This window comes from Carettochelys insculpta, chromosome 25, assembly GCF_033958435.1.
Source record: "Carettochelys insculpta isolate YL-2023 chromosome 25, ASM3395843v1, whole genome shotgun sequence".
NCBI lineage: Eukaryota > Metazoa > Chordata > Testudines > Carettochelyidae > Carettochelys > Carettochelys insculpta.
In genome coordinates this window covers 9080560-9108060 of record NC_134161.1, presented here as the reverse complement: position 1 = coordinate 9108060, position 27501 = coordinate 9080560, and the positions used below count along the sequence as shown (strand labels likewise).

Sequence of the window (27501 nt, the reverse complement as noted above, 5' to 3'; positions counted from 1 at the left end):
TATTACCTACTGAAGGCTGGGATTGTAATGGGTTGGATGCCCTGGTTAATGTATTTTGTTCTGTTGAAATATCAATGCATGCAACATTTTCTAAACACATCTGAAAGAATCAAGCTGATGCCACATACATCAGCTTTCCCTAACATCCAGGAATGTGTAATATGCCCTAATAGCGTATGCAGTAATGGCTCAGAAGGAAAGGGCTTGAGGGTAGATTTTTCGGTGGGTGGGAAGAGTTAACCTTTTTATTTCAAGGCCACTCAGTGTATTTGCTTCGCCTCTAGAGGACTGTGGAAGTTAACTGTAGTACACTAATAATATGCAAGTCAGAAAGGCTATCTGACAGTGGGAGTTGTAGTCATTTAGGAACAGACCTGCAACAGCATTTGGAGCTTATTGGGGTGGGTGGGAGTGTTGGAGGTCTGGCTTCGTAACCCGGGGCTTAAAACACACAAGAACTAATGGATCTCTCCCACTGGTGTAGATCAGAAGAGCTGTCACTGAATTCAAGGGGATTACAACGGTGGTAAACCTGGATGCCTGTCGAGTTCAGTATCAGTCACTTTTGATTTACTCTGTGATCAGAATCAAGCCTTTTCACTTCCCTGAAAACACTGGTTTATATACTGCCAGTCAGTCCAGTCCTTTGCCCTTCCAATTGTGTGCAACCATACAGGGGTGCAGCTCTTTCAGAGGAAACCACAATATCAGAGTTCCTGTGGGAAATACACAGACGCTAAATTTAAAGCACCTTGCATAAGATTAGTGGCATGCGAATGCCCTGGTGTCCATAGCCAAACCATGTCCCTCCCCTGCTCTTTGCAGTGTCCTTTACACTGATTGCTTGAGCGGATACCCAGCTTCCCAGAAGTGGCTGTTGCATGCACGGTCTATAATTTGCAAGTCCTGTAGGCTACCAGGCACTATATAAATGTGAAATATTATTGGGTATGCACCCATACCTCATAATCTGTGGCTAGAAGGATGCACTGAAGCCTAACCAGACCTACTGCATTGAAAAGCCGGTTGTGTTTGTACAATTATAGCACTCCCACATATTCACCCTGTGGTCTGAACCAGTTCCTTGGCAGCATAGGCCTGTCATGAAACTTTAGCCATCTGGCTGTGCTCTATAGTTCACATCTTATAAAGGGCATCTCCCAGCATCTGTCTGAGCTAATAAGCATCACCGGCTTCTGCTCTTAATGCTGACCGTTTATTCCCTATTATACTAAGGTAGGCTTTTAAAAGAAAAGCAAACCACATATGGACCACAAACTGTGGCCTAATTTCAACTATATGTATATTTAATGCTCAGGGTCCTTGAGATCATTTAGCGTTTAGTAGACACATAGTTTCCCTAAGATCTGGGCTGGTGGAGGAAGAGATAATTGCACCAGAGCTTCGGGGGAAAAGCCCCTCAAAATGTCTGTAATGGGTGAAATGGGAGGTGGCAGCAAACGTCACATGCCAGGGCCCCAAATTTCTCTCGACAGGCCTCCCTATAGTCCTTTTGTGCCAGCTAGAGCAGGGGTGTGCAGGAAATTTCCTAAGGGAGGTGCAGCACGGTCGGATGCTGGGTCTCTGGCTCATCCATCTAATTAAAAATGTTGAAATCTGTTCCTGTTTTTATGTCTGTGTATTCACATTTCTATACCAATTACTAAAGTGTTTTCCTTCTGCAGACTTATTTTCTTACATGTGCTGAAAGAGTTTTTTTATATGAACATAATCAAAATTTCCATCAGTTTGGATTATATTTGCCAGGCTGGGGGCCAGGGGGCCCTGCTAATTGCAGGGACAAAAAGTAGGGCCCAATGTAAAAAGTTCGTTCACCTCTGAGCTAGAGTGATGAGATGCAGGCTAGACATAATAGCGCTGGTAGAGCAGCCTGCTGGAGTGTCCCAGCACAGCTAGAAGCCCAGAATAGGGTCTGAGTCAGACTATAGGTGGGGTGTCCTTCATCCCCTATATTGGAGGGGTAGCCGTGTTAGTCTGGATCTGTAACAGCAATGAAGGGTCCTGTGGCACCTTATAGACTAACAGAAAAGTTTTGAGCATGAGCTTTCATGAGCACAGACTCACTTCATCAGGTGCTGGTCATGGAAATCTGCAGAGCCAGGTACCATGACCAGCATCTGATGAAGTGAGTCTGTGCTCACGAAAGCTCATGCTCAAAACTTTTCTGTTGTCTACAAGGTGCCACAGGACCCTTCGTTGCTGCTTCATGCCCTATGTCCTGTGTGTTCACACTAATACCCCACAGAGGTCATGGAAGAAGGGGTGCAAGCTAGGACTTAAGAACATAAGAACATAAGAATGGCCATACTGGGTCAGACCAAAGGTCCATCGAGCCCAGCATCCCATCTGCCGACGGTGGCCAATGCCAGGTGCCCCAGAGAAGGAGAACAGAAGACAATGATCAAGTGATTTATCTCCTGCCATCCATCTCCTGCCCTTGTTATGAAGGCTAGGGCACCATACTTTATCCCTGGCTAATAGCCATTTATGGACCTAACCTGCAAAAATTTATCAAGCTCTTTTTTAAACCCTAATAGAGTCCTGGCCTTCACAGCCTCCTCGGGCAAGGAGTTCCACAGGTTGACTGTGCGCTGTGTGAAGAAAAATTTCCTTTTATTAGTTTTGAACCTACTACCCATCAATTTCATTTGGTGTCCCCTAGTTCTTGTATTATGGGAAAAGGTAAATAATTTTTCTATATTCACTTTCTCCACACCATTCATGATTTTATATACCTCTATCATATCGCCCCTCAATCGCCTTTTTTCCAAACTGAAAAGTCCCAGTCTCTCTAGCCTCTCCCCATATGGGACCCTTTCCAAGCCCCTAATCATCTTAGTCGCCCTTTTCTGAACCTTTTCTAATGCCAATATATCTTTTTTGAGGTGAGGAGACCACATCTGCACGCAGTACTCGAGATGTGGGTGTACCATAGTTTTATATAGGGGAAGTATGATATCTTTTGTCTTATTATCGATCCCTTTTTTAATAATTCCTAACATCCTATTTGCCTTACTAACTGCCGCTGCACACTGCGTGGATGTCTTCAGAGAACTATCCACTATAACTCCAAGATCCCTTTCCTGATCTGTCGTAGCTAAATTTGACCCCATCATGGAGTACGTGTAATTTGGGTTATTTTTTCCAACATGCATTACCTTACACTTACCCACATTAAATTTCATTTGCCATTTTGCTGCCCAATCACTCAGTTTGCTGAGATCTTTTTGTAGTTCTTCACAATCCCTTTTGCTTTTGACTGTCCTGAACAACTTGGTGTCATCTGCAAACTTTGCCACCTCACTGCTTACCTCATTTTCTAGATCATTGATGAACAAGTTGAACAGGATCGGTCCCAGGACTGACCCCTGGGGAACACCACTAGTTACCCTCCTCCATTGTGAAAATTTACCATTTATTCCCACCCTTTGTTTTCTGTCTTTTAACCAACTCCCGATCCATGAAAGGACCTTTCCTCCTATCCCATGACCACCTAATTTACATAAAAGCCTTTGGTGTGGGACTGTGTCAAAGGCTTTCTGGAAATCTAGGTATATTATGTCCACTGGGTGCCCCTTGTCCGCATGTTTATTAACCCCTTCAAAGAATTCTAATAGATTAGTTAGACACGACTTCCCTCTGCAGAAACCATGCTGACTTTTGCCCAACAATTCGTGCTCTAACTTCTGGACTTCTTCCAGGGCTGGCCTAGGCTCTTCTGGGGGAGGAACCAAATAATCAGAAAATTGCTTAAAAAGAAAAAAAAAAAAAGAAAGAAAAAAGCAACTTTCAGATGGGGTTTAATACATGATGAAGAAGGGGAAAAGAACAGGGAAGCCTAGCTTTTAACACTGGCTGTTTAGGTCACCTCTCAGTATGCAGATATGTAAACACACTCTCCTTTAGTGCATTGTCAGCTCCTCATTCCACAGTCAGATGGCTGAAAGTACAGCTGATCACTTATGTAGAGTTGCAGCTATTCCTCTGAGGGTCTGTGACCTTGGTTCGCTTCTTAGCCACTGCTCCATTACACATTTCCGGTGCCAGGCAGACACATTCTGAGCTCAAGGTCAGTAGTGTTGCTGTCTTTCAGCCTCTTGAGAGCACAGACACGTCTGGAAGAGGGACTGGAGGAAAAGGAAGGAAGGGACTGCATTTCTGGACAGGATTCAGTTGTTGCATTGTTAAGCTACTTTAGGACTAAAGGGTTCAGCAAGTGGGGTGGTGATGGGAAATTACACATGGCAAAACAGGCAAAGCTATATCGTGTGTGATGTGCTTGGAAATTGTTAGCACTGATGAGATAAGATATCTCCCCAGCACAAGTATATTTATAGCGAATGGTCTCTAACAGTGGGGCCGCAGGGAAAGAATTGCTCTAGCTGAGAGAAGAAGGGCACTAACAGAATTGTGCCGTGGCTGAGGGGAAGTCGGTGACTTAGGCATCACTGGACAGTCAATTTCATTTAGGTGGTTTCTGAAAATTTTGCGTAGCCTCTTGATACATTTTGAGGCTGGTGGGTTTGTAAAATGCTCTGGGCCTGCTCCCTCTCACCCCCCAGTCCCTGCCTTGCACCTTGGTGAATCACTTACACCTGCGCAGAGTGGGTGGAAAACATTGCTGTTCTGACTTGGTAAGGCAAAGCAAAGGGCATAAGTCCTATCTCCAGTGGGACCTAAACACATGCCTGCTGTTAGAGATGTGCTTAAGGGTTTTGCAGAGTGGGAGTCTGTGATTATGTCTACACTGCAAAAAGGAGGCACAGATAGCATGTGCAGGCATGCTCCAGCGAGCTTGCTCAACTAAAATAATATAGGTCAGCAGCATGGACTAGCTGACTGTGACCTTGGACACCTAGTCTGGCATCCAGGCCACAGGTATGCTGTTTTTAGTGAGCTAGTTCCATCGAAGGGTTTGTCTACGCATACCACAGTCTTCTCCTGATTGCAATGCAGAATACCCCGAAGGTTTTCAACTACAATCAGAAATAACCCAGATTGGTCCAGATTCTTCAGTGCTGATCTCTAAGCAATCGGTGTAAATCCCTGCACATCCTTGTCCATTGTTAGGGCCCAGCACACAGGCTAGTTGTGCCAATAACAGTAACAGAGCTATTTAGTGTTACTGCACTAGCTGAAGCTAGTTTACAGATGATGACATGGATATTACTATAGGTTGAACATCTCTAGGCTGGCACTCTCTGGTCCAGCCACATCTGTGGTCCAGCATGACTTTAGTTAGCTGGATGTCTACTTATCATGGATCTGAGCAAGTTTCCCTTGGTCCCATAAAGTTTGTTTACAGCCATGGTCCTGGCTCTCACTGTTCTGTGCTGTTATTTAGTTGTAATATATCCCAAATGTATTCTCAGAGCCCAGTAAGCAGTGGAAGTGTTGGTAATGCTGCTAGACAATACTGACCTCCCATGATCTGGCACCGGTCAGTTCCCGAGAATGCTGGACTAGAGAGGTTCAAGCTGTACCCATTCATTTCAGTGAGTGCTAAACTAGGCCCTTAAGTAGAAAGAAATAATGATGCAGTTACAGTAATGGCAGCAGCCAAAGCCATCCTTTTGGGTTTTCATACTTTCCTACAAATGAGAGAATGATTTGATTAAACACAAAAATCTGTTGGAAATTTGTGTTGCTGTGGAAAATTATGGTCTGGGCCTGCACTGATGACAGGGAGAGACCCATCAGACCTTTCCTAATATCATCTGAGAGTTACAACGATGGATTTAAAAAGTGCCATATTGCCAGAGATTAGAGTTAGAGCTGATAACCAGAACAAAGAGCTTCCTCTGTTTATCACATCTTATCTCGTATAATACAATCTACTTCTTTAAAAAATTTTTTTCTTATTAGGTTTTCTACCTCTCCCCTCCGTGAAATGTGGTTAAAAGATGGTAGGAACTAATAATACAAAAGCAAGTCTGGTCATGGTCATTTTGTACTACATAAGAAGAGAGGTTGAGGCAAAATTCTGCTCTTGTGTAAAGCAGTGTGAATCCGGATTGACTGTACGGTTTTCAGTGGAACGACTCCAAGTTTACAGCAGAATCTGCCCTGTGATAATCCACAGTTCCATGTGATGGAAACAGACGAGGTTTTACGAGCATTACTGAGACCTGATTAAACACTTGTTAAAAACCAGAAAACACAGTAAATTTGTCTCTAAACCCTCCTCTGGCTAGTGCAAGATGTTGTTTTCTCCTACAGACAAGCAGCCTGGTCCTGAAGAAACCAGGAACTTGATGAATCCCAACTCTATTGAGGATTCACTGTGTGATTTTGGACAAGGCACTTAAAGCAAAGTTCTTAGCATCCTTTCAGAGATGCCTAAGGGTACATCTACACTACCCAGTGGATTGACTTGGTCAGGGTCAATCTTCTGGAGTTGGATTTTGCATGCCTAGAGGGGATGCTTAAAATCGAACTATCGGGGTCAACAGCTGACCCCTGTACTCCTCAATCTCTTGAGAAGTAAGGGAGATCAATGGGAGAGTTTCTCCCGTGGACCTCCCTCGAGGACAGCCAGGTAAGTCGATCACAGATGAATTGATTCCAGCTACCCAATTGCCATAGCTGGAATTGCATATCTATGATCAACTCGAAGGTCTAGTGTAGATCTTCAAGAAGCCATCTGACTCCAGGGGGGCTGGCTCTTGTTTGTGGATCACTGAGCAGGGCTAGGTGGCTCCCTGCAGTTTGGACTTAGGCACCTATTTGCAAGACTGCCCTCTTGGCTTTTATGCCTCATGCCCTTAGGGGTCTGTCTCTCCGTGTTCATTGTGTATGGGGCCTAGGTGCCTAATTCAGGTTTGTGAATCCCAGTGCTGATCTTGTGGTTTTTGTAGTTCATGATGAGCCACATTGTAACATAAATGGATTCCACAACTTTATCCCTTGCCACCTGTCTCTGTACTCATTACTTAGGGTCAACTTTTCAAAAGTAGCCTCTAACTTTAGGTGCCTTTATTTTATATAAATAAAAGACCTGATTTTCACAGATGCTGAGCGCCAGTGTTCCCTCTAAGTAAAGTGCTTGGGTGGCCACCCAGGAGAGATTCAAGCAACTGCCCACTTTTCTCCCCACATCAGTGGGCCTGAGAGACACTAATGCAGGCAGCTGAATGCAGCTATTCTGATGCTGGATCTGAATGGCTAATTGAAAGTCTGACAGTGGCATAGAATAAGCAGAAACTCTTACCATGCTACAGAATTCAAAAATAAAGGATTTTAAAAGACCCGCCCTAATCCAGGAGGCACCTATACCCTTGAGATGTCCCAGCTGAAGCCAGGGGCACTGCTTATGTATTTAAAGTTTACACTGTCTTCTTAAAGCGATTTTGCCAGACTGACTCCTAAATTCATAGCAATTTTCTCCACAGGGTTGGATCACAGTGGTGAACCCTGTGGGATTTTTGAGGGCACTCTGCTTGTAGGATGAAATTTCTCTTAAAAAATCCACACCAGGCTTTAAATGTTCTACATCAGTCCCTCTTGTATCTTAAATTTCACTTGAGGTTTTTCACCAGGGCTCTGAACATGGATAATCTTCATGCCCATCTTTTGGAATGGTGATGCCTAGCATTTACTAGATTCTCCCACCCCCACCCCACCCCAGAGGACAACCTGGTCTTGATGGTTGTCTCATTCATTCAAAGAAAAAGGGGATACAATAGCAATAATTTCCAGTGCATTTTATATTGTGATTGAAAAACTGTCTCCTGATCTGACATTAACTTTGCAGCAAAGGGATCATTATCTAGTCACAACATTCAATCCCATTTTCATGATCTCAGATTAATTCTTCAATTGTTTCAAATGTTCATATGATTTGAAGGATATTCAATAGAAGAGCCAGCTGCATACAACACAAATTGAAAACTAACTCCTTATAGCTAAAGGGAGGAGAAGTGGCTTGAAGAAATAAGAGTCCTCCCTCAAAACAATTACACTCAACCTGCAAAACCATAAAACCCTTTGTCCATTGTTAAAAGGACACTCAAACTGAACACATTTTAAGGGCCTAAAATGTTCTGTTTACAAAACTGCTTTCGATTTTTGCTGTTGCTGCCGTGCATCTGAGTTCAAAGGTTTGATTAGAATTTGAAGTGCCATATGAGAGGCCACTTTTGTGGTGTTTGCAGCCTAGCAGTGATTTCAGACTGCTCAGAGATTGACCCAGCTCTGCAGCTGAGTTGCTGCATGACCTTGGGCAAGTCGCTTAGGCCAAAACTTTATCCTTCAGATGCCTGAAGTAAGTGGCTTCACTTCCAGAGGAGCTGAGCATCCAAGGGTCATAATATTCACAAGTGGTTAGTCAGTTTAGGTGCCCAACATGAGGTAACTGAAAGGGGCTTGGTTTTTGGAAATGGCTGAGCAGCGTTCCTCTGAATTTAAGGCTTCTATAAGGAACCTCACCTCAAATCGCTAGTAACTTCTGAAAATCATGTCCTGGATGTAATCCGTTCTGACTCTAAAAACAAAACAACCCCACCAATGGCTAAATTTGCCCCTGTGCTGGGGCCCAGTCAAGTAGCGAACAGGCTTTTGCTAGTCCTCTGTGAATTTTACCTTGGGCATAGTGACATTATAGGAGCTAGAGCAGCACCCCTGTAGCGTAGGTAATCCACCTCCCTGAGCAACCATTGTTAGGTCAGCAGAAAAATTCTGCCACCAAGCTTGCTGCATCTACGCCAGGGATTAGTCTTGGCTTAATTTCAGTGCTCAGGGTGGGTGAATTTGTTCTATCCTTGAGTAACGTAGCTAGGTTGATTTAATTTTAAGTGCAAGTCAGTGCTTTACCTATGGTACTTTTATGACTGTCCGTCACCATGGTATCTGAGCACTCCACAATCTTTAGTATATGGACCCTCATCTCATCCCTGGGAGGTTAGATGGTGCTATTAGACCCACTTTACAGATGATAAGCTGAGGTACAGAAAGAAGTGACTGGCACAGCGTAAGGTCTGCTAACAGGGTGAACAAAAGGGGCAGTTGCCCAAGGGGCCGGTGATTCCAAAGAGCAGTTTAGCCATGGAATGTTCTTCCCCTAAGTTTGCTCAGAGGCCCAAGTCCGCAAGGAGGATGATAAGCCAGTGGAGTAAAACTTAGTCAGGGTCATGGAGAACAGTAAAAGATAATCTGTGGGAGATATTTCAGAGGGTGATTTGCCACTGTAGGTGCTATATGGTCTTAGTGTGTGAAAACTTGGTGCTGAGAGACAGGGGCTTGTGGCTGCCTTGGCTGATCTTCATCCCGTGCTCAGACGCTTACAATGTCAGACTAACTTCCTGTTTCATTTGACGAGCTTTTCCACTGACCTTCTAAATGTCAGAAAGAATTAAAAACAGAACCCCCAGCTACGAGTGCACCTCCTCCACCCGCTCTGGGTCTCTTGCAATTAATCACTGTGTGGCAAATGGTCATTCAAGCTTGGTCCACTGAGGTCCAAGGAAGTCTCTCCACTTGCTTCAGTGGGAACTGGGTCAGGCCTTGTACGCAGAGGGCTATATTGTCTCTTTTAAGCCACAGGCTGTACATAGCAAAAGGCCTGCCAATGGGAGAGGAAGGGGGCAAATTACCCCTCGGCCCAGCGTTTCAAAGAGTCGTGGAGTGCTGTACACCGCTCCGCAGGTGACTGAGGGAGCCTGGTATGGGGGCCAGGGCTGGCTGCCCCAAGCCCTGCCTCTTCCATCCTTGGCCCTGTCCATTCCAGGGGTGGAGAGCTGGGCCACCCTCCCACCTTGCCCCCCTGGGCCCGCAGCATTTTTTGGCGCTGTGGCATGGCAGTTCCAGAAGGAATTCTGTTCCTTCTTCAGGATGCAGGGAAGAGCAGGCAAGGCAGCAGCCACCTGCTTCTGCTGTATATTACCCTCACGTTCACCACTCTGGCTCAGCCCGCTGACCACAGTGCAGGAAGTGAAGCTCTTGCCCTACCATCATCCTGACGTGAGCCCTCGGAACAGCCTTAGCACCACCAGTGGCCTTAGACGCACAACCTGGGCCTTTTTTCTCATTCAGAACACTAGCAACTCATTTATACTTCTGCTCCTGCTGTTGCTATCTCTGGTGAAGCAGCACCCATGGTAGCAGTCATGGGAACATTCAACCACCACGTCCTCTAGGACCACTTTTAATACAGGCTTAGACCACACAATAGCTAACACAGCAGTCACAGGACTGCACTAGTGCAGCTGTTGGAGCTGGAAAATATTTAACAACCAATCGCCTAGTGTAGGCAAAGCCACAGAATCCTTGCACTAAGAGAGCGCCAGCATTCTCTTCCACTGCGTGCATGCAGACAGGGAAAGCTACAACATGGCCAATCAGTTCCATGTGGCAAATTCCTGCCTCCAGTTCAGACACGGGCTTCATAAAGAACTGTTTGTGTGTCCAGTCTACTTCCTCACTTATCTGGCACTCTTGACTCACTCTTTTTAAAACCTAGTTTGCACCTGCATGGTCCCTCCAAAAACCAAACACAAGGCAGAGAAGTCAACAGCCAGTCACAGGAGTTTCCTGAGGGAACAACAAAAGAATCCCAGCAGGAGCCCAACCTTGACTTAAACAGGAATTCAAATGACCCCCGTTTTAAGGGTGACTGACAAAGGAACCTGAAGCAAGATTCATTGCTTGGGTACCTGAAGTACCTGTGAGTATATCACTGAAGTACTGTCCCTACAAAAGCTCCCCCATTGCCCTGCATTTCAAATGGAATTAAAACCCATGTCCTATAGGACAGCTTTCTCATGTTGGTTACATGAAAACAACTTGCAATGCTGTCCTTGTTAGGAAGAATTTCAAACACATTAATCCAGGTTGGCATGCATCAGCTTTTGAGCAGGAGTCTTCAATGAAATTAACTGGGAGCATTGATCCCAAAAGCCACGAGCTTTCATAAAGCAAATTCCTTTTCTCTTGGAGAAGAGATTTCATACGTCTACTCCAAAGGATCTGTGCAATCATGCCTGATTTTGGAATTGACGGTTCCAGTAAGTGTTGTGTTTGCTTGAGAACAAGGCATTAGAAAGAAAGCAGGAAATACTCTACGGTTTTTTTTCTTTGTGCAGAATTGGACTAATTTTGCAAAATCAAAATTAAGCATGCAGAATCCTGGTACGGCAGGACTCACTGTGGTGTGACAGGCCCTTAGCATGCAGCTACCTCCGCATGAGAAAGCATCTTGTGCTGTATAGAGTCCTGATGACTTCCTTGGGTAGATCATATTGGCATGGGAGTTTGGCATTGAAGCATCGTGGCTACAAGTTGTGTAGGTCTATAGGTACCACTGATGACAAGACTCGGTGAACAGGGCAGAAGGTGAGCAGATGTGGATCCGTGGGACGGTAGGATGCCAGTTGCCATTCAGCTGCACTGTTGCAATGCAACAGCATCCCATTGCCTTGTGACACCCTAACAGGAGCTCTGTGCTTCAAGGCTACTTCCCTGCACTGGCCTCTAACACATTGAGTCACTCTCTGCTCACAGCCCTCTGTGTTTCACTGACACATCTCAGACCAGCATGGTCAAAGCGTGCAGGAGGCCAGCTGCGCAGCCAGTGTATGGAAAACAGCCTTGCATTTTCTTTTGCATGCTGTGACTTTTTATAGTGTGCTAAGGCCCACAGGCGCTCTTACAGAAGACATTAATGGGCATCTTGTAGGTATGTAGATAATGGCCCATGAGGCAGAGAACCGGTGAGTCACTATTTACAAAGATACTGCATTGCTGGTGTAAAATGCAGGGAGGGGGAAGAAATTGAAGACAAAGCTTTTCTCTCAAAGACTTAGGGACAGTGTCTTGCAAACTCTAAAATCTCTTTGCCCTGCCAGACTGGTGCAAAGGAGCCCCTCAGCAGAGTAGCATAAAGGGGCCTTTGTGCAAACGAAAATGATGTTATTTCTGAGAAAGGGCCACAGCTGATATAGATCAGCTTTACTCCCCCAAAGTCAAAGACACTATGCTTGTTTACACCAGGTGAGGACTTGGCCCACTAGATACATATTCCTATACAGTAAGGCCACTTTGTACTATTCCAGCCAAATGAAGGAACCTTAAAAGGAGTCTGAAGGTGTGTCATATTGGGTCTATATAATTTATATTTCGGCTAGCGTTAATACTCCACATATACTGACAGCATAAATGAGAATCGGACCTCCCCCACATTTGAGAATTGTCTGAATTGTGACTCAGAGAAATGATTGCAGATTATCCACGGATAATGTACTGTGATCTGACGCTTACTCTCAATTACCAACCACTCATTTCTAGCATGCGAGGAAAAGAAATATTGTTCATAGGAAAATAAACTAATAAAATCATATGTGGAGAGGAATGTGGTTCTTGCTCGAAAAATCAGCATAATATTGGGTAATTCTATAATATTTTTATTCAAAAAGCTTGACAACTAATTAAGCCTACTGGGGCTTCAAACAAGTCAATGCACCTCTCTGATTTAATTTCTTATTGGTAAAATGGAGAGGACACTCACTCATGTTACATGGGCTCTGGGAAGCTCACTTCATTTATTTTTAATCTTGTATGAAGACGAAAAGTGCTAACTATTAGGGAGTGTTACATGTACATAGGATGGAATTCAGCTCTGCATGGAAGACTGTATGCACTGCTTAACATTCTACTTTACTCCTCAAAGGCATGGTTCCTAGCCAGATCTTTGCACAAGCTGCCTACAAAATATTATTGAGAAGAATCAGGAATGAAAACTCTTGTCGGAGGCAATGTAACCAGCACTGTCTCCTTGTTTCCTGTGCTCTCCCTGTGTCTGACTGTCTATATCCATCCGTTGTCTCTTGGTGTCTGCTTAGACTGCAACTTCTTTGAGGCAGGCATTTTTTATTTGGTGTTTGTATGGAGCCTAGGGCTGTGAGGTTCTTGTCCACCATCAGGTCTCATGTGCTACTGCAATGTAGATAAAATAATGTTTTATGTTTGTGCAAATAGAAATAGAATTTGGGAGCGTAATGCCATCCTTTTCCCAAAATAAGGTATTGCTCAGGAAAATAAATGTACAGCTTTAGGCACTGCAGATGTTCTCAATATTACTGCAAACATCCCTTCCACAATCATGAGGGAAATACAGAGCACTTTTCTCTCAACAGTGATTCATATTAAAAGTTAAAGTGTAGATTTAAGTGCATTGCTGAATCAGGGCATTGATGGGAAACGGATCTGATCCTAGTGGAGTAAGAGTAGATTTATATTTTGTTGGGAAGTGGGTGACGAAGATAATAAGTTTTGTGCTTTTAAGAATCAAGAGGGGAAAAATACATCTAATGCCCTCCCACCTCTCTGACAGAAATTATTTAGCAGTTGCTATCTGCAAATGATTAATTCTGAACTGTCATGAACTGCAGTGCCTACTTAATGCTATGTAAAAGGAAGAAATGACATTTGCTTTAAATTGCTTGTAATGACGGGTGATGGGAAGAATGTAAATGAAATAGGGTTAAAACCTCTTTTGGTGTCAAGCTATTAAAGGTCCCACTGTTTATCAGAGTTCCATATCTTCAATGTTGCTTCCAGACTTAAAAGTTTGCTCAGCAGCCGTTAACCTTTTGTCAGTATTTCCAGAATGACCCCCGCCCCTGTTCTGCCATAGAGAAGAGTTAACTTTCATAACATTGAACCTCAAGTCCCAGAGACATTTGACAAAGTTGGAGATGGAAGGGGGCAAATAAACAAACTCTATTTCACCAAATAAAATTTCTCCTTTTTTTTTTTTTAAGTTTTAGCCTTTTGGCTGGTGTGTCTGAGAGAGAGCTATGACACTTCTACCAGACCCCTTGTTGCTCCAGTTTTTGGTAAAATCAATGGGAACAAGGCAGGGTTCCCTCTAATTTTTTCCATCCCTGGATAGAATAAATTTTGTTATGCGCACCAAGGCATGTGTGGATGTGCACCACTGATAGAAACACATGCTACCAGCTCTGGGTGGCTGTGGACAGTCTGCTAATCAGCTGGGTGGCACCTGAATCTCTCCTGGGAGGCCACCTAAGCACTCAGCTTACAGGGACCACTGGTCATGAAGATCAGGCTCCTGCTGACTTATTTCTAGACCATGAATTCAACAGTTAATTTTACTGCATACCTACATGCAGGATTCCAGTAAGAGGCATTAGCTGCACAAAGTGCAGTGCAGATCTTCCCCTCTCGTTCCTCCAAACAAGGTGGGTGTGGCAGAAAAACTTCCACAGAGAAGCTTTCATTCTGTCCTACTGACACTTACGCAGCAAATATTCCTATGACTCACTGACCCTGGCATGGTTGTTGCAAGTAACTTTTGCATAAGGGTGCACCATATTTAAATGGTTTCTTCAGTTTCCAAGGTGCAAGGGTCTGGGTTGTCAGTATCATAGAAATGTCTTTTTGTTTCACCTCTCGACTCCCCTCCCGCCTCCTGAAGAAACACAATTAATGCGAAGACTGACTAAGCTATGGCTAATCTATAAAATACTTCCTAGCATATATGCAGTGTTGCTGCAGCTGCAGTGCTTCAGCTTGTGATCTTATCGCAGGGACAGGCTTGGTCAGCACTTGAGTCAGATGGCCTTTTCACAAGCGCAGCAAGAATTTGTGATGGCAGTTCAATAGGCATCAGTCTTCCCTTTAAGACCTTGATATGGCAATGAGCTCTGTGCCAGAAATGCCTGTGCCTGCCCACTCAGGCCTCAGGGTCTGCGTTCAAAGAACTCAGTGCATAACCGCGGTTTAATCCATTATAGAAATCGTGTCCCAATGTGGGGCCTGACAACACTGGGGGAGTAACTGTATTTTGCATGAGACATAAAAAGAGGGACTGCTTATAATTAATAAAGGTGCTGGGGCAGGGTTCCCTTTAATTTTTTCCGTCCATGGGCAGAATCAATTTTGTTATGTGCACCATAACGTGCAAATGTGCACCACCAATAGAAACACATGCTGCCCATTGTGGGTGCTTTGGTAATCAGCTGGAGGACTAAGTGCTCAGCTTAGAGCAAGCACTATCCTTGGACTCTTCAGAATTGATTAGGGATGTCATACTTAATGTTGCGTCCCAAATGCAACTTAGATTGCAGTCATCTGCCTTCCTACATTTCCTCACAGTTTCAACTTCTGATGATCTCCTGAACAGCGTCTCTTAAAAGTGGGTGTAACATGAGGGTATGCTGTTAAACAGCTGCTATGTTTGTACCCAGAGGTTGCTGCCTTTCCCAGGTAGTCAGAGTGTGATGAAAAGTGCTCTAGAGTGTAAAATCCAGGAGCATGCAGCAGACCTGCTAACAACTATGAAAGACTTCAGAAGTTCTAGTGACAGGACTGTATGCAGACACTGTGGAGAGTGAAAACAAATTTCTTTACTTGTCCATCTTCATGGCACACATTCTCTTAGCCTCCCTCTGTAGTAATAAGATTATTTCATCAGCCCCTATCTTCAAATAACTCCCTTGGCTCCCCATTCATTTCAGGATAAATTGTTCTCCCTGGTTTCTAAAAACCTCTCTGAATTTGACCTTGCCAACCCTGGGCAAAATGTTCAGAAGTATTTCGTGATTAAGATCCTCCATTCCATTTTCAAAACACACTAAGGGTCAGATTTTCATAGTACTAAAATCTATGGGAGTTAAGTACAGTAAACTCATATTTGGCAGCCCCAGGACTGGGAGGTTGCTGGATAGTTAAATATTCTGAATATTCTAGAGAGATATGCCTAGCAATACATAACACTAAAGAAAAACAAGATTAGATATTAACAAACAAATGTATGCAGAGTACTTTATTTACTGATAATAGTAGTACCGTATCATGTAAGTTAGACTGTATTTGCTGTATTTATTTGCATTGACTTTAACTACACGGTACTTATGGAACACATAACTAAAATTTACTTATGGCTAAAATGCCAGTTATTTGAGAGTTCCGGATGATAGAATGCTGGATATGAAAGAGTTCACTGTACTTAACTTGCTTTGGTGCTTTTGAAAATTCCACTAGGTGGCCATCAACACTTTTAGACCCTTAAATTCCTTTGAAAAATCCAGCCCATAGGACCTGAGGAACTTCCTGAGGCATGTCTGAAAATTGGACTTAGGCTCTTAAGTGACTAATGGACTTCTAATATTTTGTTCTACCTTTTAATATTTCTTCTGCCCAGAGATATCTGCTGTGTCCCATCATACGCTCTTAGTGCAAATATCTTCTCCAAGATTCATGGAACAATCTCCCTATAACTCTCTGCCCAGTCAACCATCCGGAGAGATTTCCAGATCTTCTCTGAGTATTTGTCCTTCCTTTCTTCTCTGATTGTTTTTCCTTCTGTTTATTATTTCATGTTGTAACTACATTATTTAAATCTGTAATGCATTTCATAATAGTCTGCATGAAAAGTACTAGACAAAATAAAGATGGTATATTAATGCTAATCAACCAGAATGACTGCTCCATTTCCCTTTTTATTCACCTCTCTCATTTCCTTCACTCAGTTTCACTCTATTATTTTTTTACTTAAAACAAAAACAAACAAACAAACAAACAAACAACCACTAAGATATATGAGCGACAAGGTGGGTGAGGTAACAGCAGAACTGAAGAAGAGCTGGAAAGCTTGTCTCTCTCACAGACAGGAGGACGCCCGGGTTTCATACCCTTCCCCCCGTGCCCCTCCCGCAGGGAGGGTGAGTGGGAGGGTATCTAGTGGAGGGGAACTAGGAGCCAGAACTCTTGGGTTCTATCACCTCCCTGGAGGAGGGTCAGACACCAGCGGTTAGAGTGAAGGGAGGCTGGGTTGTATTGTCCCATGCAAGGAGGCTGGAAGGCAGGGCTGTTAAGTTCTGTCCTCCAACCCCAAGAGGGACCGAGGAGCCCAGGACTCTTAGGTTTTATTACCCCCCCACCCAGCGGGGGGGTTGGGATTTTCACCAAGTGGTTAGAGCAAGCAGCTGGGAGGCAGGAATCCTGGGCTCTGTCCCCCCGCCTAGAGGAGGGTGGGAGTCTAGTGGTTGGAGTGGAGGGAGGCTGGGAGGCAGGACTCTTGGGCTATGTCTACACTAAAGTGATCTGTCAACAAAAGTTACTGTCGGAAGATAGCTTCTGACAAAATTTCTGTCGACAAATTGTGGCCAAATTGCCAAGCACAGTGTTTCCCACAGCGTGGTGCGTGAAGGCGTTTCAAGGAGTACATGGCAGAAAATAAATTACTAAAAATCACTGGGATGGCAGTGGGAGAGGGGGTACACCAATAAGGCCTAAGTCCCAAAAGGGGCATGCGAATGTTTTAAGTTTGGGAAACACTGGCCAGACAGAGTGCCCGAGCGATCCACTTTCTGGACAGAGAGCGGCCGGACTGCCTGGCTGCTCTCTTGACAAAACAGCCAGCCAGAAGCACAGCAGGCAGGGCTGCCCAGAGTGCCACAAGCTCTGTCTGTCGACAGAAGGCCCCCGGACATCCAGACTGGCTTTCTGTTGACAGAGATGTTCTGCCTCATGGATGGATGGCAGAACGCTGTTGACAGAAGTGCCATGTTTTGTCAATTTACTGTTGACAAAACACTTTGAGAATGTGGATGCTCCCCAGGTTTTGTCGACAAAACTCTCTATTGTAGACATAGCCTCAAGTTCTATTCCCTTGAGAGCCAGGAATCCTGGGTTCTATTCACCACCGCCCCCAGGGAGGTGGGACTCTTGAATTCTATCCCCTGGAGGAGTCTTGTGGAAGGGACTGGGAGCAAGGACTCCTGGGTTCTATTATGCCCCTGGGAAGGGGATGGGAGTCTAGGGCTGCGGGTGTCTGTCTCTGGGGGATCCTGGCCCTGGAGGAGAGGGGAGGGGAAGGGAGGGGATTGGGTTTATATATATTAAGGGTGGGGATGGGAATTGGGTTGTATATGTTGGGTGTGGTGTTTGAAGTGTGCCACATGTTGATAAAGGTTGCTGAGCACTGATCTAGTGGACGGAGGGGCTGGGAGCCAAGACTTCTGGGTTCTATCTCAGCTCTGGGAGATTGGTGGGAATCTAGTATAGTGGTTAGAGCAGGGGTCTGGAAGCCAGGACCCCTGGAATCAAACCCAGCATCAGAAGGGGAGTGGGATATAGTAGTTAGAGTGGACGGAAGCTGGGGTTTTGGAGAAGTGGGAGGGCATTGAGTTAGAGCCGGTGGGGGGAGGGAGGAATTGGGATATGTATATTGGGTGGGCCATGAAATTTTAATGAGTGCTGAAGTATGCCATGAGCTGATAAAGGTTGCTGAGCACTGGTCTATGACTGTGTGTATATTTCATGCCTAGCACATGTACTACTGTAATACAAATAAAATAATAAAACCCCCTCAATCCTGGAGCAGAAAATTGAAGTGAAGTCAATGAAAATTCCGTATGTGGAATGATAACGGGATGTGACCCCACATGCATATTGGCTGAAGCCTTTCTCCAGTGTTCCTTCCCTACAGCTGCTAACTCAATTACAGTATCCATGTCCCACTGCACAGCACAGCTCCATGCTTTCCCTCCTGGATCCATTCCAGCACAGATGTACACAATCGTTTAGAGGCCCCGGTGCTGAACCTAAGCTCTGCAGCCCATGAACTAGACCATTTAATTACTCAGGCTATTGCACAAGCCAGGATGCAGAATTTCATCTGTTAAAAGCTAGGGTATGCAAAAAGCCTTCTCTCTCATTACTTCCAAACAACAGTTAAATAAGTACTCAAAGGGGGAAAGAATAAGCGGTACAGAGAGAAAAGCATATCTGGATGAATCATTTGCAAGGGACTGCTTATTCAATCAATTATGCCTCTTTTTTTCCACTGTTCACCAAGAGAACAGATTGGGATCATCAACAAATTTGCTATTTAAAATTGTTGATCAAATACTCCCTTGGTCTGCACTTGCTTCTGAGTGCTCAGTATCTGAAATGGAAGCAGTTTCGATTAGACAAGTGGCACTATGAATATTTGTATTACAGTAGCATGCAGAGGCTCGAGCCAGGAACAAGATGCCGTTGTCTTGAGTGCTGTACGAATGAAGTCCCTTCCCCCATTAGCTTACGGGAGTGGTACCAGTATGTTCTGTTCCAGCACTGGAGGCGATTGGCTCCAACAGGATTACAAATCTGAAATTCACTATCTTACAATATGCCCTTAAAAATGGCTCGGTCAAGGAAGATTCCCTTGAACAAGCACATTCATTAGGGTGGAATCCATCCCTGCACAGAAGGCCCAGACAGGGCACAAAGCACCACCCGAATCCTCCTGAAGTGCCCCTGAAACCCAAAGAGCTTATGTGATGCACAGACCTTGTGCTGTTCCTGTGGACAAGATTAATTTCAGCCTAGAATATTTGCAGAAATCTAGCACGGTGGGACATACACAGAGGGGAAGTGGATTGATTTCAGACACTATTTTTTTTCTCAGCATTTTTCCAGTGCTAGAGGGATGTGAGGGTTTCACAGCCTCTTTCCATAGTGAAATGCTACAACGTGGCCCTGTCTGTTACTAGGCAAACATGTTTCAACAGCACAGAAAACATGGTTGGAACACAGGAGAGGATTTCACTACGTATAAATTGGACTAATTCCCTCTACATTGAGGATCATCGTGAAGTGATACCCACATATTTTAACTCCTGCCCACCTACCACCCAACTACCGAGAAACCCCCAAAATGACTTGGCTCTGCTGAGATGGGGGAAAGGAAGTGATGTAACTTTGTATGTTGACTCCTCTTTGCCCCCCACCCGCTGATGAGCTCAACTTGGTGTTCTCCATGGGACCATGGGGTCATGAACAGTAGGGAAAGCAGCGGAGTTGATTTAGTGGTATGGAATCCTTGTGAAATATGTGACTACACTAGTTGCACATTGAACTCATTCCCTCTCAGTGTCCTGCTCTGTTCTCCTACCGAGGTGGCTGAGCCCTGTATAGGATATGTCCACACTTTGGAACAGGGCCCCCAGCATGTGCCTGTTGTCTTAGATGGGTACCAATTCCAGATGGCTAGGCCCACCTGCTGCTTGCATCACCCCAGCTCTACTCAGTAGGTTGTTACCTCAACAAGAGCTAGAAGTGCAGAGAAGCTAATAAGCCTACTCTTTTGGAATTTTGTTTTACTTATTGTTTGAACCAGTTTCCCAGGTACTGGCATAAGGCTCACTGGGCTGCAATTCTCAGGATTACTCACTCCAAATGTTTAAAGCTGGCTACTTCTCCAGAAGAGTGGCTGATTTTAATAAGTGATAGATATTATCTTAGAAGCTCAGCCATATCCCTCAGAAGTCACTGGACAGCTCCTAGGCTTTGCCATCTCTCAGGGATCTATGCAGCTTTTGGTGGTTGTAGGGTCTTTCAGTTGCCAGTTTGTTCTAATGTCTTCTCTTCACATTCTCAATTCTTGATCTTTCTTTCTTGAACAGAGCAGCTGCAGGGCAAGTCTCTCCCCACCAACTTCTTTGATAAAAAGTGATGCCAAGAAATCAGTCTCTCATGATTGTCCTTATCCCCCTCAATTGCTCCTTTCCCCCTATTTATTCAAAGGATCCATCAAGTCACTCACAGGTTTCCTGATTCTGATAGACTGAAAAAATTCCTTGGTATCTGTTTTATATCTCTGACTGTTCACTCTTCTATTCCATTTTGGCCACTGTGGCACATGGAAAGCAGTGAGCTGTAGGAGCCTACCCTTTTGAGGTCTTGTGCAGGCACAAGATCACCACAGCTAAAAGATCACCCCTATAGGGGGGGAATCCACTGACCCAGTCTTGGGAACCCAAGTAATTAATTAATTAATTAATTAACCTTGGCTTTGGCAGCAGAACCCAGGTTCAACTGGCCGACTGACTTACCCAGACCCATGGCATTTACATTAAGCCTTAGTTATTTTTACTCTATTCCTGCATTGATCATTGGTAACACAGCAGTACTCAGAAACCTGATTCTGAAAATCCCAAGCTCAGTCTCCTCCCTTCACATTTGCACAGAAATGAGCATTTGGATGAAAGCCGCCTTCTGGGAAGCAGCACTCTTGTGGGAAACAGCCTGACAGAATGCTCTGCATGGCTTGTAAACCCTGCACTTTGGGGATTCTGACCTGTGCATTACTCCCTAATAGTCTACCACTGGCAGCAGCAATTACCAGTCTGCTTTTATTTTTGTTTTGCTTCTTACTTACATTTTAATAACCATGTATTTGCTACATTCTCAGCAGACTGCAATACAGTGCCAAGAGTGATGCTGTATACTGAATCATCTGATCTCAGCATAAACTTTATCAGTTAAATATACTACTACGGTATCATGTGGCTGGGAAAGAACTAGCTGTTTTCACCGCTCCAAGCCCAAATGCTTGATGATAATTAGCTTTCAAGTTTGGGGGGTATGTTTGCTACCTGGGGTCTTTGTATTTACCTTCTCCCAGCTGGTATATCTCAGCTTTGCTTTCATTTTTATGCACTGCAACTATGAAGCAAGCATTCATCTTAGCAAGGATGTGAACTGCATGGTAACCAAGTACTCAGCTGAAGGTACAACAGCAGGCTGTCAAACTAGACGTCACTGTCATAGAGGTAATAATTGTTTTTATCTTTCCTATCAAGCAAGTCTTTCCCCCACCTAGGCTGAGTAATATACGAGTGCATTTCCATTCAATCTGGGTGCATTAAGTCATTTCTTCCTTAGTATATCAGTCTGCAAGCATCCTGTTTAAATGCTACATCCCGCTTTCTATATATGGCTATAGATCATTGACACACATATAGGGCATAAGTAGGACAATGGAGAAAGTGCATTGGATTTTGAGTGTGTGTATGTTCTAGTGAAAGCCAGGGCGGTCATATGAATTCATAGATGATGTCTGTCCTTAAAATCAAGTGTGTCTGTACCTGTAGAAATACTATCCAGAAAACAGTCCAAAACCTGCTGAGCTGTGATAGGTCCACCATAAAAGGAAAACCTAGGCAGATCAAGCAATCATCCACATTCCCCTGGCTTGTTTTACAGCTTAAAGTAACACCATTCAGCAGCCATCATTTTAACAAGGGGGAATAAGGAGGGTCAGTATTACATATTTCAGGTGGACCCCCCCACCATGACTTTTGAGCATAGCAAAGAAATGTTACAGCAAACTGTTGCTGAATTGTGCAAGGAAAACACAGAATCTTGGATCACCAAGGGTCATGTTTTCAACTGCAGCTTCCATTTACTTCTCTGCATGTAGATGAGGGCAGTTATCTCAGATGATTGAATGAGCTAAACTAACTGCTGAGAAGTAAGAATTGTAAGGAGAAAAAAGGGTAAGGAATTTGGTTTCTAATTACGGGAGTGCAGGTTCTTTTCTAGCTGGGCCCAACGGGCAATCCATGACTTCTGAAGCAATTTCCCACCACCGTGCAGGGGTGGGGGGAGGTGCGGTAGCACCCCCCTGCCCATTTGAAGCGGTTCCCATGATGTACAGGGTTTCCAGTTTGGTTAAACAGCTCTCAGCATCTCCACTACAAAATTATTCCCGCAGCCGTGGACAGGACCACAGGCTAGTGGATCTAGGAGGATCCATTCAGCCGGGAAGCCCGGCCCAGTTTTCACAGTCCGGGGAATAAGCAGATCTTTACCTTGCAGCACAGCCTGAGATTTTAGGCTCCGCTGCTCCCTGACGGCGAAGTACCCTGACATCAGAATGCTGCCCCTGGCTGAAGAACCGCAGCGGGCAGGCGCTTGGCCGCTGGGTAGCAAAGCACCAGCCGGGGCCGCTGGCAATAGGTCCTGCAGATCTCTTCACCTGCCGTGAAAGGCCGGAAGACGACAGCCTCCCCGAGCCAGCTCCCGTCCCCACGAATGAGCATGCAACCCCCCACCCCCGCTGCAAACTGACAGCCCAGCCCGCACGCCACTGCGGAGCCTGGCTCGGCCGCCGCAGTCCAGCCGCTCTCCGGCGAAGCGAGTGGCCACTGCCCCAACCAGCCCCGCCGGGAAATGAAATTGACGAAGCCCCCGCGCCTACGCCGGAGCCCGGCGCACCTGCATGGCCCGGGGCCACCCACCCCACCACTTGGTGCTGCAGAGCCAACAGAAAGCGGCGGTGCAAGCTGTTACGCACGCCTGCTCTCCTGGATCAACGCGCACCGCAGAAATTGCAACCCCCCGCCCCAGCCAGCTCGCCCTGAGCCGGGGAAAGAGCAAGCGGCGAGCAGAGGGGAGGCAGGGAAATCAAAGGGTCTCAACTTACGCCCTGGCTTTGGGAAATCCCATGGAGAGGAGGATGTCCAGAGACGACCCGTGTTTGATGGTCCCCGTGCGGTGCTGCCTGTTCCTTCGGGGGGTGACTTTGCTGTAGAGCTCTTCTTTGGCAGCCATGGTGTGTGGTGTGGAGTTGTGGAACTGGGCCATCATTCAGCCATCGCAAGACACACAAAACGCCCCCCCCCGCGATCCACACGCGGAGAAAGGCGAGCGGCTGCTGTTGTGGGAGGGCGCGTGTGTGGGTGGGTTTGTCTCCCCCTTGCTGTCTCAGCAGCTGAGCGTGGAGAAACCCAGCGCAGCTTCCTGGTGTAAAGCAACAACCTCCCTCCCAGCCGCCCTCGCCGCCTGGTTTCGCCGGTCAGAAATCTCGCTCCCCCTCCGCGCCACACATGTGCAGCACATGAAATCCATGCAGCCGCACTTCCCCCGCTTGCAAAGTCGGGAATGTGCTGTGAGTAATTTCTGAATGGAGCTGAAAAGCAAAGGAAGCCCTGCCGGGCAGCCTCTGCCCGCTCCGCGGCTGGAAACCCGCCCCTCTCTTAAAGCTGCAGCGGATTTTCTCCCGAGCACCAGGCAGGGGAGAAACTGCGTGGCCGACGGCTTTGAACGAGCACTGTTGGGGTTGGAAGTTAGCCCAGGAGCCCAGTGGAGGGGGCTGCTTTGGTGACCCCCCCAAAAAACAGTTCCTCGAAATATCTCTTCGTGGGCGGGTTGTCTGCCTTGGACAGCTGGGCTGAAATGTCTCAGCTCCCCCGTGCTCCTGGCTGCTTTTTGACCTCAGCCCAAAGTTGCAAAATAAAGTTTTCCCAGGGGACGTTTGTTTGGAAAACCCGAACATTTAAATTACAGCCCTGGCGGCTGCTGCTGCTTGTAGCAAAGCTGTGGCCATTTTAGGGGTTGCCCTTGTCCTATTAAGGCCTCCTATTAGGACATTCCCAGCACCATGGGACAGACTTCAGCTCCCCCTGCTTCAGAAGCAGTTTCCACAACTTGAACATCTCACTATGACACAATAGGGCAGGGGTCAGCAACACCGGCACGGGTGCCAGAAGTGGCACCGAGCTGATTTTTATTGGTACCTGAGGTGGGAGCTCAGCCCTGACCTGCCTCCCACATGCAGCAGGGAACTTGCTCAAAGCCCTGCCACCTATGCATTAACAAAAGACCAGCTAATGCGACCAACCACCATCTAAACAGTAAACCTCTGCATCTTTATTTATTAAAGAAGCTGTTGTAAGCAGGACTATTAGTGGCTTTAAAAAGCATCCCCAGTGCTCAGGCCATACACAGAGGTCAAAAGGTCAAATTTTGGCCCCCAGCCTCCAAAAGGTTGCTGACCCCTCGATCGGTTCTTTGCCTCACAGATGTGCAGTTCTGATTCCAGCCAAGAGAGGGCAGTGGTGCACATACAAAACTAGCCAATCCATCACCAAACTAAACCCAGCAACTGCTGGGCCTAATCAAAATGAAGAAGCATGGAAAGTTATCACCTTCTGTATGGCTTGGACCTGAAATATTCGCAGAAATGCACATCACCTTTCGTGTATAAGTGGAAAGGGTGAGGCTAGACAGAATGCACATTTCCTCACCATCAGCCCCTGAGGGCTCTGCCCAAGACAATCATGTGAACAAGGCTTTGGCGTGGTAACCAGGACAAAAGGCAACTTTTAGATAGTAATTAGAGCAGATTGAAATGAGTGGGAGCTCTCATCATGCTGGCCAATGAGCAGAGGGAGCTACTGTCCAAGGGAGAGGCTTACCCAAGCTGGGAAGAGCAGAGTGAGCTTCTCCTTGGCTTGAGAAAGGGAATAAGAGTTTATCTGTCTTCTAAGCTTTTCCTATTAGGTGAGAAACATAAGAACAGCCATTCTGGGTCAGACCACTGGTCCATCTAGCTTAGTGACTTGTCTTCTTTTCATGGTGAATGCCAAACGCTTCGAGGGAAATGGAAAGGATAGGGCAGTTATCAAGCCATCTATCCCCTTATTTTAACTGCTGCTTGTAGCCTTTGGATCATCCCAAACAGCCTCACTTGTGAAATATTGTCTGCTGGCACATCTGTTCCAAGTTGGTTTGCATCTTTCCTTTATTACCTGCTCCTGTGTAGAGCACTTTCAGTCTCTTCCACCCCACAACTTCCTTTTTGTCTTTAATGGGGGGAGTGTTTCACTCTCTAGTGCAGCCAGAAGTATTTCTGAAATTTGTGTGCTATTGTATTTCAGATCACGGTATCACACGTTAGGGTATGGCAACTATTCCTGAGATAGCCTGTCTCTGCGTTTCCTCCTTCCCCTCACTTCTCCTTTGTCTCATTTTCACCTAGTTTCTCTTTATTCCTCCCCATACCCCTGCACATATTTTCAAACTTCTCTGTCCCTTTCTCTTCAAACATCTGCCATCAGTGTTCCCTCTATTTTTGTTCATCCATGGACAGAATAAATTTTATGTGCACCAAGGCATGTGCATATGTGCACCCCAATAGAAACACATGATATCCACTGTGGGTGGCTTTTGGCACTCTGCTAATGAGCTGGGAGACACCTGAATCTCTTCTGGTTGGTTACCCAAGCATTCATCTAATTACTTGCCCCCTTTCTTTCATACCCAAAACCAATAAAGATGGCCAAATCATGTGAGAGAGAGTGTTTTCTTAAAGTCCTAGCTCCTGGAGGGAGTCATATTGGTATGTAAGAACCTCAGTTTACATTTAAAAATAAGAGTAAGAGTTTAGCTCTTATGGTTACAGAGAAAAGCCTGAAAGGGAGCCCCATTTAAGGTGCAGGCAAATAAAAACAATCCCATATGTATAATTTTTATAAATGTGATATTTTTAAGCCAGTGTCATGGGGGACTTTGACAGCAGATTTTTTAATGTTTGGGTTGAGCAGGATTGTTACCAACCTTATTAATAATATTAAAAAGAAATTGAAAAGAAATATTCTTGTCAATTTCATGTTACATGTGCAGCTCTCCCAAGTCAGAGAATCCAGAAAGTAAGACCCTTCTGCTCCCTACTCCATCTCCTTGACAAAGAAGGGAAGTTCCCAGCAGTCTTTCTCTTTAGTGCTTTATCCAAAGTCTGGGGGAGAGAGAGAGCAGCATTTGGTGACCAGCTCATCTGCTTTAATCTGGAGTCTCTGTTCTCACAGTGATAGCAGGGCTAAAGTCCCATTAAATTTGAAGCACAAGAGGGGACATTATGCAAAACACTATTTGCTCAGCTCAGTATTTGTTCTGAAGTCACTTTGAACCCCTTTGATGTTCCCAAACAAGGAGGCCAGTCAAAATCAGGAGGAATTCCACATCAGATAATGAAGGATATCCTGGTCCTGTTGAAGTAGTTGGCCATTGACTTCAACACAGTGTTTCCTGTGAGCTGTGCACTGGTGCAGCTACCCAGGAGAGATTCCAATGCCATCTTGCTGAGTAGCAGAGCACCCATAGCTAGATTTTTTCTTTCTACTGGTGGAACACATTCACACATGCCTCAGTGCACATAAAACTTGTTCCACATGTGATGGATGGAAAGGATTAGAGGGGACGTTGCTTCAGTGGAACAGGATTTCACCCAATGGCATTACTCTACACTAATTGAGACAAGAATTAGCCCACTAGTTTCAGAAACAATTAATTAAGGATTATCAGCTCTTTTACCATAGCACCTGGAAGTCCCCATGATGGATTTGGTTCCCATTGTGGAAGGTGTTGCACAAGGATTCCATTTGTACATGGCTGAATGAGATATAAAAGGCCAAGTTAGCATCAGTCCTTTCCATTACCCCAACTCCCTAACTCCCAGACTGAAATAAATACTGAAAACAGCTGTCTAGAAAAGTCTGATAAGTAAATACAACAAGCCCAAGAGCTGGCATTAGCCAGCAGAGATCTGCACAGATGATTGTATTTCTTAACCGGATCTGGATACGCTCCAGGTACTGCCTGATTTTCTTTGCTGCAGATGTGTTAAGTGACCTTGAAATAATAACAATTTGGTATCGCAGTAGCCCCCAGAGGAGTTAACTAGGTCAGGGCCCTGTCGTGCTAAACACAGCACAAACACATAGTCAGTGCAGGTCCAGCACTGTAGCATTTATAGCGTAAGACCTGATTCTGCGCTTCCTGTCCTGTGCATGGATTGTTGGACCTACATACATCCCAGCTGAAGTCAACAGTGGTGCCGTCAATTCAGATAAGCGCACGCGCGCACACACACACACATACAGAGTGCATAAGTTGGTGCTGACAACAGCTGAA

The 27501-nt window shown here is 45.4% G+C and overlaps 1 protein-coding gene across 1 annotated transcript in view; it reads right to left on the bottom strand.

Moving 5' to 3' along the window:
* Window positions 1-23930, bottom strand: part of UBASH3B (ubiquitin associated and SH3 domain containing B) — a 114427-nt gene extending 90497 nt beyond the window's left edge. Inside the window, exon 1 of the mRNA XM_074976869.1 lies at window positions 23234-23930. Within this exon, the coding sequence (XP_074832970.1) occupies window positions 23234-23397 (164 nt within the window). The 5' untranslated portion in view covers window positions 23398-23930. The remainder of the gene's footprint in view (window positions 1-23233) is intronic.
* Window positions 23931-27501: the final 3571 nt, after the last annotated feature.